General features: G+C 45.7%; 1 protein-coding gene across 1 annotated transcript; it reads left to right on the forward strand.

Moving 5' to 3' along the window:
* The first annotated feature begins 1,201 nt into the window (after positions 1–1,201).
* On the forward strand, positions 1,202–14,059 carry LOC127678454 (aldose reductase-related protein 2). Its single transcript, XM_052173409.1, has 10 exons — positions 1,202–1,317; positions 3,248–3,415; positions 4,486–4,602; positions 5,141–5,218; positions 10,118–10,240; positions 10,506–10,612; positions 11,039–11,120; positions 11,915–11,998; positions 12,601–12,683; positions 13,756–14,059. Exons 1-10 carry the CDS (start codon positions 1,252–1,254, stop codon positions 13,796–13,798), a joined length of 951 nt encoding a protein of 316 aa, XP_052029369.1. The 5' UTR covers positions 1,202–1,251; the 3' UTR covers positions 13,799–14,059.

The raw sequence follows: 14,059 nt of genomic DNA on the forward strand, positions 1-14,059 counted from the left end.
AGGGCATGAGGCCCAATGCTTCACTGCAATGATATACCTTGAAATATTATTTATACATCATAGAAACCAGCTGGGAATCAGGTAGATATCTAAGAATAGTGGAAGTGGTAGAATAAATTATCACAAAACAGAATACAACATTAAAATGTTTGGCATAAAGGCAATTTTGAAATGACTTACTATAAATGTGTAGAAAAGCTTGCCTTGTGGTGTCAGCTTCAAAATATATGGGTGCAGCATGTAAAAACTAGTACATGCCGAGAAGAGCCGAGGAGACTGCACTGGGCGACGGTATCCAGAGTGACGGGGAAAAAGATGTTCCTCTTTTCATCTAATAGCTGCCTTTCTTGTTCATGCTGTTCTTAGTGAAATAGAACATAATCACAAAAGTCTCGTTTTTAAACATAAGCACTCAAAAAACTTAAAAGTTCACTATAATTGTACATCTCATCAAATTTCAAATTCAGAGAGAGAGAAGAGAGAGAGGAAGAATATTACCAAAGAAAGGTTCCTGTCTTAGTGGTTAACAGGGGAAATTTGTTTTTCACAATCTTCCAGCAATTAGATGAGTAAAACTTAAACAATCAAACAAACAAACAAACAAAAAGAGGGTTAGAAAACAGACACTTCCAGGACGCCATAGTCTTGGTCAAAATCTCTCTCCTCTCCCTTCCCCTCCCCTCTTTTCCCCTCTCCTTCACTTCCTTCTCTGTCTCTCTCTCCTCTCTAACAACATCTGCCCAATTGTCTTTTGATTTCAGACTAGTGTCCCTCTGTCACTGATCATTTGTGATCAGCAACAGTTATCTCAGAATAATTTATGTAGCCTCCTCTGAAAACTTTTACTCCATTCAACCTCCCGGAATACCTACATGCTTCACTGTCCTCCACACAATGTGCTAACCCAAACACACCTAGAAATACAGCTGGAAGGATCTTTCACCCCATGTTCCTAAGGCTCATAAACTTCTAAGTAGCTCTCCAAAGCAATTCATATTCTGCACCAGGGAGATTTCCCCCGGCTTATGATTAATCTTCACTCACACTCTTAAAACTTACAAAAGACTGGGATGAACTTCCGGTTCAGTGCGGGGTGGGGTGGGGTGGGGTGGGTGGGGGGCGGGGATGGGTGGAACTGCTTGCTCACGCAGTATAAGAAGAGCCTGCCTCTTCATCCAGGACATAAAGCCTCCATCCGCCTCTTTAACCAGGACACAGACATCTGCTCTCAGGAAGATTTCGGCAGCCACCATGGCCACCTTCGTAGAGCTCAGCACCAAAGCCAAGATGCCCATTGTGGGCCTGGGCACCTGGAAGGTGAGTGTGCAGTCTTGGGATACCTGCTGCCTTTGAGCAGGGTCTGGGCATTTTCTCTTCTTTCTATGACATCTACTGGGAGTTTGGAGCCCTGGAGCCAGAACCCAAGTTGGTTTTGACTTTTGTGCTGTTTCAGACCTCAAAGCTCTGACAGGCTTTTCCCAGCAATGACATCCCTGAGAAGTGTCAGGTTTCAAGCTTCCTCCCAACCCCCAACGAACTTGGCAGTTAGCCTCTTTAGCAAACTCCATTCAGAACTTACAAGACACTTAACATTTTATAAGTTTTGGCTGGTTTGATCTTTTTTCTGGCTGAGTTATTCAGAGGCAGGACACCGGAAACTTCAAATGACCTAGCGCTGCTTGCTGCCTGTGGGGGGAAAGACTGCAGCATCTGGTCTGGAAGCCTGGGGGAAAGGTGGAGTCTCAGACCCCAGCACAGGCTCCTGGCACCTGACCCTTACCAAGGCACTACACCATTTTCTGAGTACAGCAAACTAAGCGGGAAGACTCCAGAGCCTGAGCTCAGACCCTGCCTGGCAGTGTGCTCCCCTGGCAGAGTGCTCCCCTGGCAGAATGCCCCAAGGTCCACCCCTCTTCCTGGCGAGGCAGATTTCCCAACTTCTGTTGAGACAAGTCTGACATTGTCCCGTCTCCTAACTCTGCCCTTGGGTTTATCTCCCTTGGTGAGAACTTGACAGTGGTCAGTTTGTTTCCAGGAGCTCTCTCAATTTGGTTTCTGGAGACTGGGAGTTTTACACATGAGTTTAGGCTGCCCTAGAACTCACTCTGTAGCTTGGGTTGGCCTTGAGCTTGACATCCTCCTGCCTCAGCTTCTAGAGGTTATCACAGGCATGAGCCACCTCCAGGATCTGTTTGTGGAGTCTCTCGTCCTGGTGGCTTAGCCTGTCTCTCGTTCTTTGCACTGTCCTTTTCTTCTGCTCCTGGGACAGAGGTGTGGCCCCTCCTTGATTCAGCACTAGGTTAAAATCTTACTTGAATTTGCTCCAAATTAGAAACTTCACTTTCTACCAAGCAGACAAACACTCTGACCAGAAGTAAGTCTCAGAAATCCAAAGATTAGACAGAAAGCTTGACAAGGGAGTTGTTCTCAAGATAAGGAGGTGGTATTAGCAAGGGAGGGTCTGCTCTTATCTGAAGAAACGCTGGCAGGCTTGATGCTTGTCCTAGAGAAGCAGTCTCTCTCTCTCTCTCTCTCTCTCTCTCTCTCTCTCTCTCTCTCTCTCTCTCTCTCTCTCTCTGGTGCTTTTCTACATTTGATGCTTAACCAAGATATTTCTAGATTTGGTGAAAGAAGAGTTTTGGTTTTTGTTGTTGCTGTTGTTTGGCTGGTTGTTTTGTTGATGAAAGGCTTTTTAGCATTTAAGTTTTATTTTGGGGACAACTATGTGCCCCAAGCTAGCCTCAAACTCACAATCCTCCTGTTTCCCAGATACTGGGATTACACACATGGCCCACCATACCCAGTAGTCTGACTTTCTGCTGTTAAAAAAGTTGATTGTATTTCATTCATGAGTGCAGCTGTATTAGTTGCTGTGTGGTCGAGTCTGGATTTACCATACAGTAACCATTTCTTCACATTCTTATCACGGTCTGGGACTGAAATCCTCTGGGTCACTGCAGAGTTGAGTTTGGCTTTCTGCAACTTGCAGTGGGAGCCATCACTCTCCCCAGAAACAAGAGCTGCTTTAAGACCAGGTGCATTAGATGGAAACTGACTTTTAGCGCTGCTAGAACATGGCACGGGGGCACATTACAGTTCACTTTTCCTTCTCCTTTGAAAAGTTTGTTTTCTTCCCCAGTGGCCCCCACCAGCAAATGCAGTGATTTGGTAAAACTGGGCTGAGTGAAGCCTGTTGAGGAAGGTTTTGGTATAAGAGCATCTAATGGCCTTTTCTATTGCCTTTCAGTCTCCCCCAAACCAAGTCAAAGAAGCTGTGAAGGCAGCCATTGACGCTGGGTATCGCCATATCGACTGCGCGTATGCATATTGCAACGAGCATGAGGTGGGAGAAGCCATCCAAGAGAAGATCAAAGAGAAGGCTGTGAGGCGGGAGGACCTCTTCATCGTCAGCAAGGTACGACGGTGCACTTGATGGACATGGCTTCAAGGCAGGTAGAGTCTGGTCCATACCAAGAACCCTCTCCAGCTTCTCCTAACCTCCTTCCTTGCTTTCTGCTATATCTGTGGGCGTCAAGATCCATGCTCCAAGCCAGTACTGATGCGATCGGTTCTGCTGCTGGCCCATCCCCCTGCGTTAGTTTTCCCATAACAAGGATGGCTCCTTTAAGATTTGAATACTCTCGACTTCCATGCTCTTTGTCAGTGACATCTTTCCGCACACTCAGATGCTAGGGTTGCCCTTAAGGGTGGGTCTGGGGGGCAGGAGAGATGGCTCAGAGGCTGAGGACTTACTGCTCTTGCGCAAGACCATAATTTGGTTCTTGGCACCAACATCAGGGGGCTCACAACTCCTATAACTTAAGTTTCAAAGAATCTGCCACCCTCTTCTGGCCTCTACAGGCACCCACGCACACAGTGTACATGCATACATTGAAATAATAAATCTTTTCATTTTTTTTCAAAAGGGTGGGCCCTGAGCCGTACCACTCAGTACCATGTTCTTAGTGACTATGCAGAAAGAGTGTTTTTAATTATTGCATAGGAATATCTTTTTATCTCAATAAAAGTGGAATATAAAATGCTTTAAAAAGAAAGGAGAGGGGTGTGTAGAATGAGGTGGTTGACTGGCTATCACTAGCTGGCACACTCTACCCACTTGGGAACTGCATCTGGTGTGAGACAAAGACTCTGTGTAGCATGACCATTTAACTCCTTGTAATTCACCATTAGGGCCTGGTATCTTTGGGCTATGGGACTATCCCATGCATAGCACCAGAATGCTAAGTGATCTAAGATATACATCAAATTCTACAAGCATGGAAAAATATATCACCCTGAGCACTTAGGAAATGACCTGACTCGCTGAGCCTTCTTATCAGGTCTTGTATATTAATTAGCCAGTTTGGTTAACTATAAATAGTCTGTCCTGAGGCTAGATCAGACTGTAAATCTCTGGTCAGGGTGGGTGAGCATAGAGTGACTCTTTTCCTTCACTTCCTAATTCTCCACTGTTATACTCTGCAGTTGTGGCCCACCTGCTTTGAGAAAAAACTGCTAAAGGAAGCCTTTCAGAAGACCCTCACAGATCTGAAGCTGGAGTATTTGGACCTCTATCTTATTCACTGGCCACAGGCATTTCAGGTTTGAGCTGTTCTCTGTGCTGACACAGGAGACATGATGATGTCGACTTCCCTCTGACTCTGTTTTCAGGGATACCCTCTTGAGAAACACCTTGGGTGTTGTATTCCAGGGTCCAGCCCTCCTGTCAACCAAAGCATGCTGAGACTCCTGCCAATCAAGGCATGCCTAGGGAGTGACTGAACCAACTAGGACAATGCTGGGGATCAGATCCTTGCCTAGTGGTCTTGAAATTAAAATTGCTCTAGGTTTATGTGGATCCAGATAATGCTGCATTAGTTTCCAAGGTGGTGGAAATTCCTGAGCATGTCTATGACATACAATAGCAGATTTGGAAACTGGTCCTGCGTTTCTGTAACTTAAGATTTACCTAACCACAGTAGGTTGGGATAGAGATATGATTGAAGTTTGACGTCTGCAAGTGTGTCTCCCAGAGCCTGATCAGGCGCTAAGCAGGTGTGGGTCCTGGGTATTCCACTGTCTTGGATCCTTGCTTCATAGAACCAGGTGCAACCAATGGGTGTCTGTTTTGTATTTACAGCCGGGAAAGGAGTTATTCCCCAAAGATGCTCAAGGCAATGTTCTCCCTGGTAAAACAACGTTCCTGGAAGCCTGGGAGGTAGGTTCCAGCTTCTACTGTGCTATCGAGAGGGCCACTGTGGTACGGGCAGACCCACATGCCTTGTGCGTAATCCTGCCTCTGTTTTTCTCTAGTTCTAATTCCTTCCTCACTGTGTTTGAATTTAGGGTTCATCTAGAATCATCTACTTTTTTTTTTTTTTTGATACAGTGTCTCACTCTATATCCCTGGCTAGCCTGGAGCTCACAGAGATCCATCAGACTCTGCCTCCCAGGTGCTGAGATTAAAATCATCTGTTTTTGAGGTGACGGTTAGCACCTCAACTGAGACAGGAAATATAGTGTTCCTCAGTTTGTGGTAAACATACACCAGTTTGAAACTAAGGGCGGGAACTTGATACAGGAACGTTGCACGTTTTAGTAGCCTAGGGAAGTTATTATTATTATTATTATTATTAAATTTGAGTTTTCAAGACAGGGTTTCTCTGCAGCCCTGGTGTCCTGGAACTTGGAACTCAGAGATCTGCCTTCCTCTGCCTTCCAGTGCTGGGATTAGAGGCATGCACCACCATACCCCACTGGCCTAGGGAAAAATTTAGCTCTTTCAAGCCAGTCTCCTCTTACATATGGGCTAGTAGGAAGTCTCAGGGGTACAGTGTTTGCTGCACAGACATCAGGACCTAGAACCCATACAAAGCCAGATATGGAAGCACATGTCTGCCTTTCCAGTGCTCATATGCCAGATGGGAGGAAGAGTATCCCCGGAGAGCTCCGGCCAGTTAGGCGGGCACACACAGAGATGAAAACCAAGGAGACCCTGCCTCACACCAGGTGAAAGCAGCAAACGAGGTTGTCCTTTGACCTCTGCACACGCAATAGCATGAGCATGCACTCATGTCACTCACACACTCACACAATACCTTCTACAGATGTATACCCTTGAGGGTATGATGAGGATGAAGAGAGCTCACATCCTAAGCTCCGCCAGAGCCCATTTGTTACCAGCCCTTTGAGGGGTGTTTCCTCAAATGGTGAAATGGTACAAATGGTGAAACCAATAACCTTGAGAATTGGGAAGTGGTCGTGTCATAGAGCAGGGATGTGACAATTAAGATTAGACTCAGATCTGTTTGACTCCACAGTCCAGTTACCAGAACCTTTAGCACAGTGCTCGGCGAAGAGTGAACATATATGTAAACAAAAGAAAAAGCAAGCACCATGCTTTTTAAAGTCAAGCCGTTCACTCTATCAGCTCTATTTCTTTGAAGAACCCAGATCAATACTTGATGTGCATCATTAATGTTCAAAAGCTGAATAAATCATGGATGCTTTGCCACTCTATGTTGCAAATGTCAACAGAAGAAAAGTGAACCAGCTTGTGATGAAAAGTGAGCTGAGCAAGCCGTGATGAATCTTCCCTACTTCACCATGGCTGACACTGCCTTTCCTGAGAAGAGGGAACTGATATCATGACATAAATGTGAGCCTTCTGTGTCCAAAAGTGTTTTTCCACCTGCATGGTATTCTTGCTACTTTGAACTTTAGCTGGAGGTAGCAAGAACATACAGAGAACAAATGTGCATGCCAGTGGTATAGAGGACAGACATGCATGCCAGTGATAGACAGGACAGACATGCATGCCAGTGGTACAGAGGACAGACATGCATGCAGTGGTACAGAGGACAGACATGCATGCCAGTGATAGACAGGACAGACATGCATGCCAGTTGTACATGTAAACATGAGACTCTCATAAGACTGGACCCAATGACATTCCCTCCTGGGATGGGGTGGGAAGAGGGCTCACCAGGGTCATGAGGTAGACCAGTAGGCTCTCTAGAGCAGCTCAAGAGCCAGCAGCACATAAGAGCCCTCCTCTTGGATCTGGATATAAGGTTCATGGTGCCGGGGGATATTTTCTCTGGTGGGGTAGCTCCTCCTCGCTCCTGAGGGTAGCTCCTCCCTCATAGCTCTGTGTGAAGGAAGCCCAGTTAAGTTGGTTGTTTTCCCAGCTTAGACTTGAGTAAGAAACCCAAAGGACATGGGCCGCTTCTTTGGTCTGCTGTTGGCTGCTCTGGGCTGAAGAGGAATTTATGTCTCCCCTGGAAAAGTTAACACCTAGAAATATACTTGAAAGGAATCAATCTTGGCAAGGAAATCATTCATTATGTGTGCCCATAACACAACAGTAATTATAAGAAAGTCCAGGGGGAAATCTAGAAGTTGTAGGTTTAGTTCAGTGGTGGGGTTTTATCTACTAAGTTCAAGGCCCAGGATCCCATCCCCAGAACAGTAGGAAAATCAAGTTAAAAAAAAAAATTTGTCCTTACTTCCTTAATGGATCTTGAAGACTCTCTTGAGCCTTCTGACTTGGATGGGAAAAGGGGAAATTAAAGGCTTCCAAACGACCAGCAACAACACAGGGCCAGCTTGCTTGCTGATGGCTTAAGGAACAACATGGAGTCAAAAACAATGAATAGTCTGTGTGGCAAAGCCCCCAGGACAGCCTAAAATTTCAGCATTCATTTTTTTTCACTGATGCAAGTATATTATTAATAACCTGACAAGATGGCTGTCATGTATGACCATGAAAATAACTTAGTTATTCTTTGTGAATAGATTACACATGGGCTACACATGGAGATGTGGAAACTAACTGAGTAGTTCTTATTCTGAATCAACTATGGCGATTGGTAATTCTGTCATAGAAACATAGGTATATCCCTGATTTGCCTAGTCCTATGTCTTAGTAATATGTCTTATAAATGAATCCCAGAATTGTTTCTAAATTAAACTGTTTGTTTGGTTGTTTGGTTTTTGAGACTGGAATTCTCTGTAGACCAGGCTGGCCTTGAACTCACAGAGATCTGCTTGCCTCTGCCATTACCTCCCAAGTACCCTGCCGGGCTGGAATCTTTCAAGGGCCTAAACAAACAAGCTGTAGTCTCTGATTAGAGGCAGCAGGATTAACCATGTCCGCATGGAGTGCTTTGGAACAGCAACTATTCCAATAGCAGCCTCACTGACTGAAATCTAGAAGAGGGTAGGGGAGGTTAATATAAAGAAGGCCAGATGTGTCAGACATGCAGACCAAAGTTCACATAGAAGACACAAGCACGCGTAAATGATCTCATTGCACACTGGGGAGGGAGTTCAGGGGCTTCAGGTCTCATCAATGCTCAACAGCCCTACCTAATGAACTCCGTCCTCACTCTGGTGGCTCTCAACCTTGTACACTGATGTCACTGGGGCATCCGAATTCCTGTGCTGCATCCCAGAGGAAGTCTGTAAGAAACTCAGGGAGTGGGGCCAAACGTCACCCCAACTCTTTCATTTTCTTTTCCTTGCTCTCCCCCCCTTTCTTCCTTTCTTTCTTCCTTCCTTTCTTTCTTCCTTCCTTTTCTTTCTTTCTTTCTTTCTTTCTTTCTTTCTTTCTTTCTTTCTTTCTTTCTTTCTTTCTTTCTTCCTCCTCTCTTCCTCCTTCCTTCCCTTCTCTTTCTTTCTTTCTTTCTTTCTTTCTTTCTTTCTTTCTTTCTTTCTTTCTTTCCTTCCTTCCTTCCTTCCTTCCTTCTTCCTTTCAACAGGTCTTACTACATAGTCCTGGCTAGTCTGAAATTCACTATACAGACCAGACTGGCCTGGAATTTAAAGAGAGAGAGAGAGAGAGAGAGAGAGAGAGAGAGAGAGAGAGAGAGAGATACACTGCCTCTACCTTCTGCCTGCTGGGATTAAGGGTGTGTACCCCCACACCCAGCAACATTTTTTTAAAAATGTTAGCTTTCAGTGGGTTGCACAAAGGTTGAAAACCAGTAAACTGTGGCCTGAGAGTGCTCTGTGGTCTCTGGTGGTGTTCGCTTCAGAACACATTGGCCATCGCTGCTGCTGGTGCTGGCTTCTGCCGTCCTTCCAGCCTGTTCATGATTTCCCTCAGTTACATTATTTTTTTTTTCAGGTTCAAGTTAAACCCTGCTTATGCTCTCATTCAGGACCCATGTGTATTCCTTCCTTCCCATATTGATGTGCACGGTCATCAACTGTCAGTTGGTCCCAAGCAGCCTCACTGTGAAGGCTCGTGGCTCACTGAAAGAAGCACACTGAATACTTTCATATTCTGCAAACTTCTAGGCAGGAACCTATCATAAATGAACTACAAAGACATGTTGAATCTGTAGCTGCCACATCAGATATGATATCATTTAACAAATTTTAAATTGCTCATTCTGGGGAAAAAAATAGTTGTGGCAAGTGGCCAATTGGACAGATTTCAGACCCAGACGAGATTTGGGGTCAGAAATCAAGTAGGAAGCTGGCTCTGAAGACACAGGCCTTTAATCGAGGCGCAGGAGGCAGAGGTAGGAGGATCACAAGTTTGAGGCTGGCCGGGGCTTCAGAAGAAGTTGAGGCTAATCTGGATGATTGCAGAGAGCATATCTCAAAATTTTAAAATGAAAAGAAAAAAATAAAAGGTTAGAGATGTAGCTCAACAATAGAGTGCCTGACTGGTCCTAGCATCAATCAGCCTGCAATATCTGTCTGTCTATCTATCTATCTATCTATCTATCTATCTATCTATCTATCTATCTCTTACACATACTCTCTCTCTCTCTCTCTCTCTCTCTCTCTCTCTCTCTCTCTCTCTCACACACACACACACACACACACACACAGATTTGTGAAAGAAAGATAGGGGACAAAATTGAATGAACCAATTTTCTCAGGTAACCCAGATTTGGGCGGGATGAGAACAGAACACATACATTCCCAGTACCGTCTGCCCCTTGATGAGCCTCTGCTGTCTGGACTGACACTTCTTTCCTGGGTTGCAGCTTACCTAAAACTTGGAGGGTTGTGTAGCCATTCCTCTTATCTCAGGACTAAACCAAGCCAGCATCCCTGTATCCTCTTGCAGACATCTAAACAATGTTCCTCCCCGTGACAGGGCATGGAGGAACTGGTGGACCAGGGCCTGGTGAAAGCTCTGGGAGTCTCCAACTTCAACCACTTCCAGATTGAAAGGCTCCTGAACAAGCCTGGACTGAAACATAAGCCAGTGACCAACCAGGTAAGTTCCCTTTGCTGTGGGGTCCTGCTATGAGCCTGCTTCAGCACTAGGGGGAGAGCTCAATACTGTCTGCAGAGTCTCATCTCTGAGGTCTGGGTGCAGGATGCTCAGGGAGGTGGGAGGCAGGTCTCTGGGTCTGGTTTGTAGCACATCTATCAGTGGGTTGTATTTGACCTTTGTGTTTGGCCTTTCTAGAGCCTGGAGTTCCCGCTGAGCCACTCAGGAAGGCCTCCTTCCTTAGTGATGGAGATGTTTTCTCTTGTAGGTGGAGTGTCATCCTTACCTCACCCAGGAAAAACTGATCCAGTACTGTCACTCCAAGGGCATCACAGTCACAGCCTACAGTCCCCTGGGCTCCCCAGACAGACCTCAGTAAGGCTTCAGAGTGCTGGCTTTCTTTTATCAGTCTTAAAATGATTGTTTAATAACTAGTTAGTATTCGTATAAATTTCTTAAGTACCTGGGGGGAAAATGTCTTTATAGCAATATATCTGACACAACCTAATAGGATTGCATGGGGTGGGGGGTGGGGTACAATTTTTTTTTAAAAGACAGGATGCCTTACTTTCTAAGAACACTTCTACTATTTAATGTTAGGGCACCCTTTGAAAATTACTGAGGCTGCAGAGCCTACAGATGGGGGTCACAGGAAAGGCAAAGCCTCCAGGAGGACCCCTGGCCACTTTGCCAGTGGGGAAGGCTGTGATTCTCAGCCTTGACGGTGTCACAGATGTGGGTGTCACTGGCTTGTAGCAGCCCTGGAGATTTTACTCACTCAAGCTATCTTTCCACCTTTAGCGCCAAGCCAGACGACCCTTCACTATTAGAGGACCCCAAAATTAAAAAGATTGCTGCAAAGTACAAGAAAACCACAGCCCAGGTAAAATAACCTGCCTCCCCACTTTCAGCCCTGCAATCCATTCTTAGTCTTTTTTTTTTTTTTAAGATTTATTTATTTATTATATGTAAGTACACTGTAGCTGTCATTGGACACTCCAGAAGAGGGCGCCAGATCTCATTATGGATGGTTGTGAGCCACCGTGTGGTTGCTGGGATGGAAATGGGAAATGTATGTCTGCCTGCATCTCCCAGAAATGCCGCTGGTATTAAACAAAGACAGCTTCTAGTTTGTTAGCTTCTTGCCAAGTCTTCACTCCTGACTAGAGAAATCGTGGTGTTGCTTCCAGGATTACGGAAGATAAAAGAGCCAGAGGGAGTCACAATGATAATTTTTGTCTTAGTTACGTTTATGTTGCTATGATAAGATATCATGACCAAAGCAACCAAAGCCGCCTTATTATAGAAGAAAGGCCCTTTTTTGTTTGTTTGTTTTTGAGCTTATGGTTACAGAGAGATAGGAATTCTTTGACATCTCTCAGGAAAAATGGCAGCCGGCAGGCAGGCGGGCGTGGTGCTGGAGCAGCTAAGAGCTCACATCTCAAACCACAGACAGGAACCCGAGAGCACCCTGGCACTGACTTAAGTCTTGAAACCTTAAGCCTGTCCCAGTGAGATGCCTTCTCCAACAAGGCCACCCCTCCTAAATCGTCCTAACCAGTCCCACTAACTGGGGACCGAGTTTCCAAACACATACACTGTGGGGCCATTCTCTCCTAAATCACCATAGTCCTCTTTTAGTGAAAACATGCCTTCCTTCTTCACTTTTTGGTGCAGGTTCTGATTCGGTTCCACATCCAGAGGAATGTGGTGGTGATCCCCAAGTCTGTGACACCATCGCGGATACAGGAGAACATTCAGGTAAGATTGTGACCAGTTATCTGATATGATGGATGGATGATGCGAAGATGCCCACTAGGCTTGCTACTCATCCCATTCCCGGGCTGTCCATGTGTCTTCCTGGATTTCTGATCATTTGTGAACCCTTGTCCCCGGGGAGCTGGCCTCGACAGAGCTGAGATAGATCACCAGTGAGCCACAATTGGGCCCAGAGAAGTCCTGTCAGCTCTGAGCACAGGTGTACCTGATACCGCCGAGAAGACCCTTGCTTTCCCATGAGCCCTCAGGTCAAGAGCCATAGATATCCTGCCCAAGTTCAGACTGCCCTGGCCCACACAGCAACCTTTTAGCCAGAGAACAGGCATGGACCAGACTTGTGGAAATGTCCTTCGTGAAGAATCCATGTGTCCCTCGAGGATTAGACACTGCACAGACTGAGAATTTTGTGACTACAAGCCCAAGGTCTCTCTCTTTTGGAACACTGAATTCTATAAATAATTCAGTCTTAATCTAGAAAATGATTTGTATGCAGTGTGGACCTGTGTGAGCAGAGCGGAATGCCTATAGCCTCAGGCGCCAGCCCTTCCCCTGCTAAGGCTGCTTTGGGCCTCTTGTCCTTCCAGGTCTTTGACTTCCAGTTGAGTGACGAGGAGATGGCCACTATCCTGAGCTTCAACATAAACTGGAGGGCCTGCCTGCTGCCTGAGTGAGTGGGGTAGGGTTGTAAACGAGCTTCCGGAAGTTGTAGAGGGTTAGCTGGAAGGGTTGGGAGACACCCAAGATAAGATCATCCTCAAATACTGGTTGTTTTAAAATTGTGAAAAAGTGAAATTTGAGTCACGAGAAGTCGTGACTGCCAGTTGCCACTAATTCTCTGAAATTTAGTGTTTTAAATAAAACGATGCTCCTTTGCGGGAGACTGGAGCGCTCATCCACTCTCCCTCGCTGACTGGCTTATCTGCATGCACTGTGTTCTAATCACATTATACAAATGGCATGTTTGCCACTCCTGTATCCTAGAAATACCTGAAGTAACTAAGTATGTATGTCAGGCAGTAGTAGCACATGCCATAGGAAAAATATAAAGTTAGTAAGAGGTATAAGATCTTGGTAGAACAGAGGCCTCATAGGTGATGGCCCGAATAGGTTTGCTGATAAAGTCACAATTGGAAGAAGGGAGAAACGTGCCATGTGGTATCAGGACAGCGCCTTTCTTGGCAAGTACAACAGTGGGCGCAAATGCCCTGAGGTTTAGTGGATTTAGAGCAGTGTGAATCTGCAGCCGATGAGTAGGGGCTACTGTGGGAAGAAATGAATCCAGGGACAGCTTTAAAGACAAGGGCATGCAGGTGGCATGAACTATGAGGCCAGGCCTCTTGTTCATTCATTGTTGTTACATACACATATGTTTATGTATATACATATATATTCCTAAGAGATCAAGGAGGGGTACATGGCAGATTTTGGAGGGAGGAGGAGTGACGTATTATATTATAATCTCGATACATAAGAGAAATAACTAAAAATATAACTAAATAAGATAAATAAAACCAGGCCTGGTGGCACAAGCCTGCAATCACAATCACAGTCCTCTGGAGGCAGAGGCAGGAGGGTCGCAAGTCCAAAGTTGCTTTCCATTATATAAGTTCAGAGACAACCTGGGTTGTGTGGGATCATCTCTAAGAAGGAAAGAAGGGGGGAAGGAGAAAGAGAGAGAGAGGGGGGGGGGCATGAGGCGTTAGATGGCACTAATGTCTCTTCCATGCTTGTGGCCGCAGGACAGTAAACATGGAGGAATTTCCCTATGACGCGGAATACTGAAGCTCACGAGGCTCCCTCCTCATGCTGAGTGAGGCACGCCGCACTCTGGAGCCCTGTTTCAGGCCAGCCTGCCTGACTGCGCGCTGTAGGCAAGGCTGCCTTTAAATCCCCGCGCTGATCAGGGGACAGACTGCAAGCAAGTGTACCTCAGAGCATTCGAAGCAAGTGGACAGCTCCTTCACTAATCTGATCTGACCAAATGTTTGTCAAAAACCAGGAGCTCTGGTAATGTCAGAGGGTATAAAGATAAAATAATAAAGA

Source organism: Apodemus sylvaticus, chromosome 2, assembly GCF_947179515.1.
Source record: "Apodemus sylvaticus chromosome 2, mApoSyl1.1, whole genome shotgun sequence".
Taxonomy (NCBI): Eukaryota; Metazoa; Chordata; class Mammalia; order Rodentia; family Muridae; genus Apodemus; species Apodemus sylvaticus.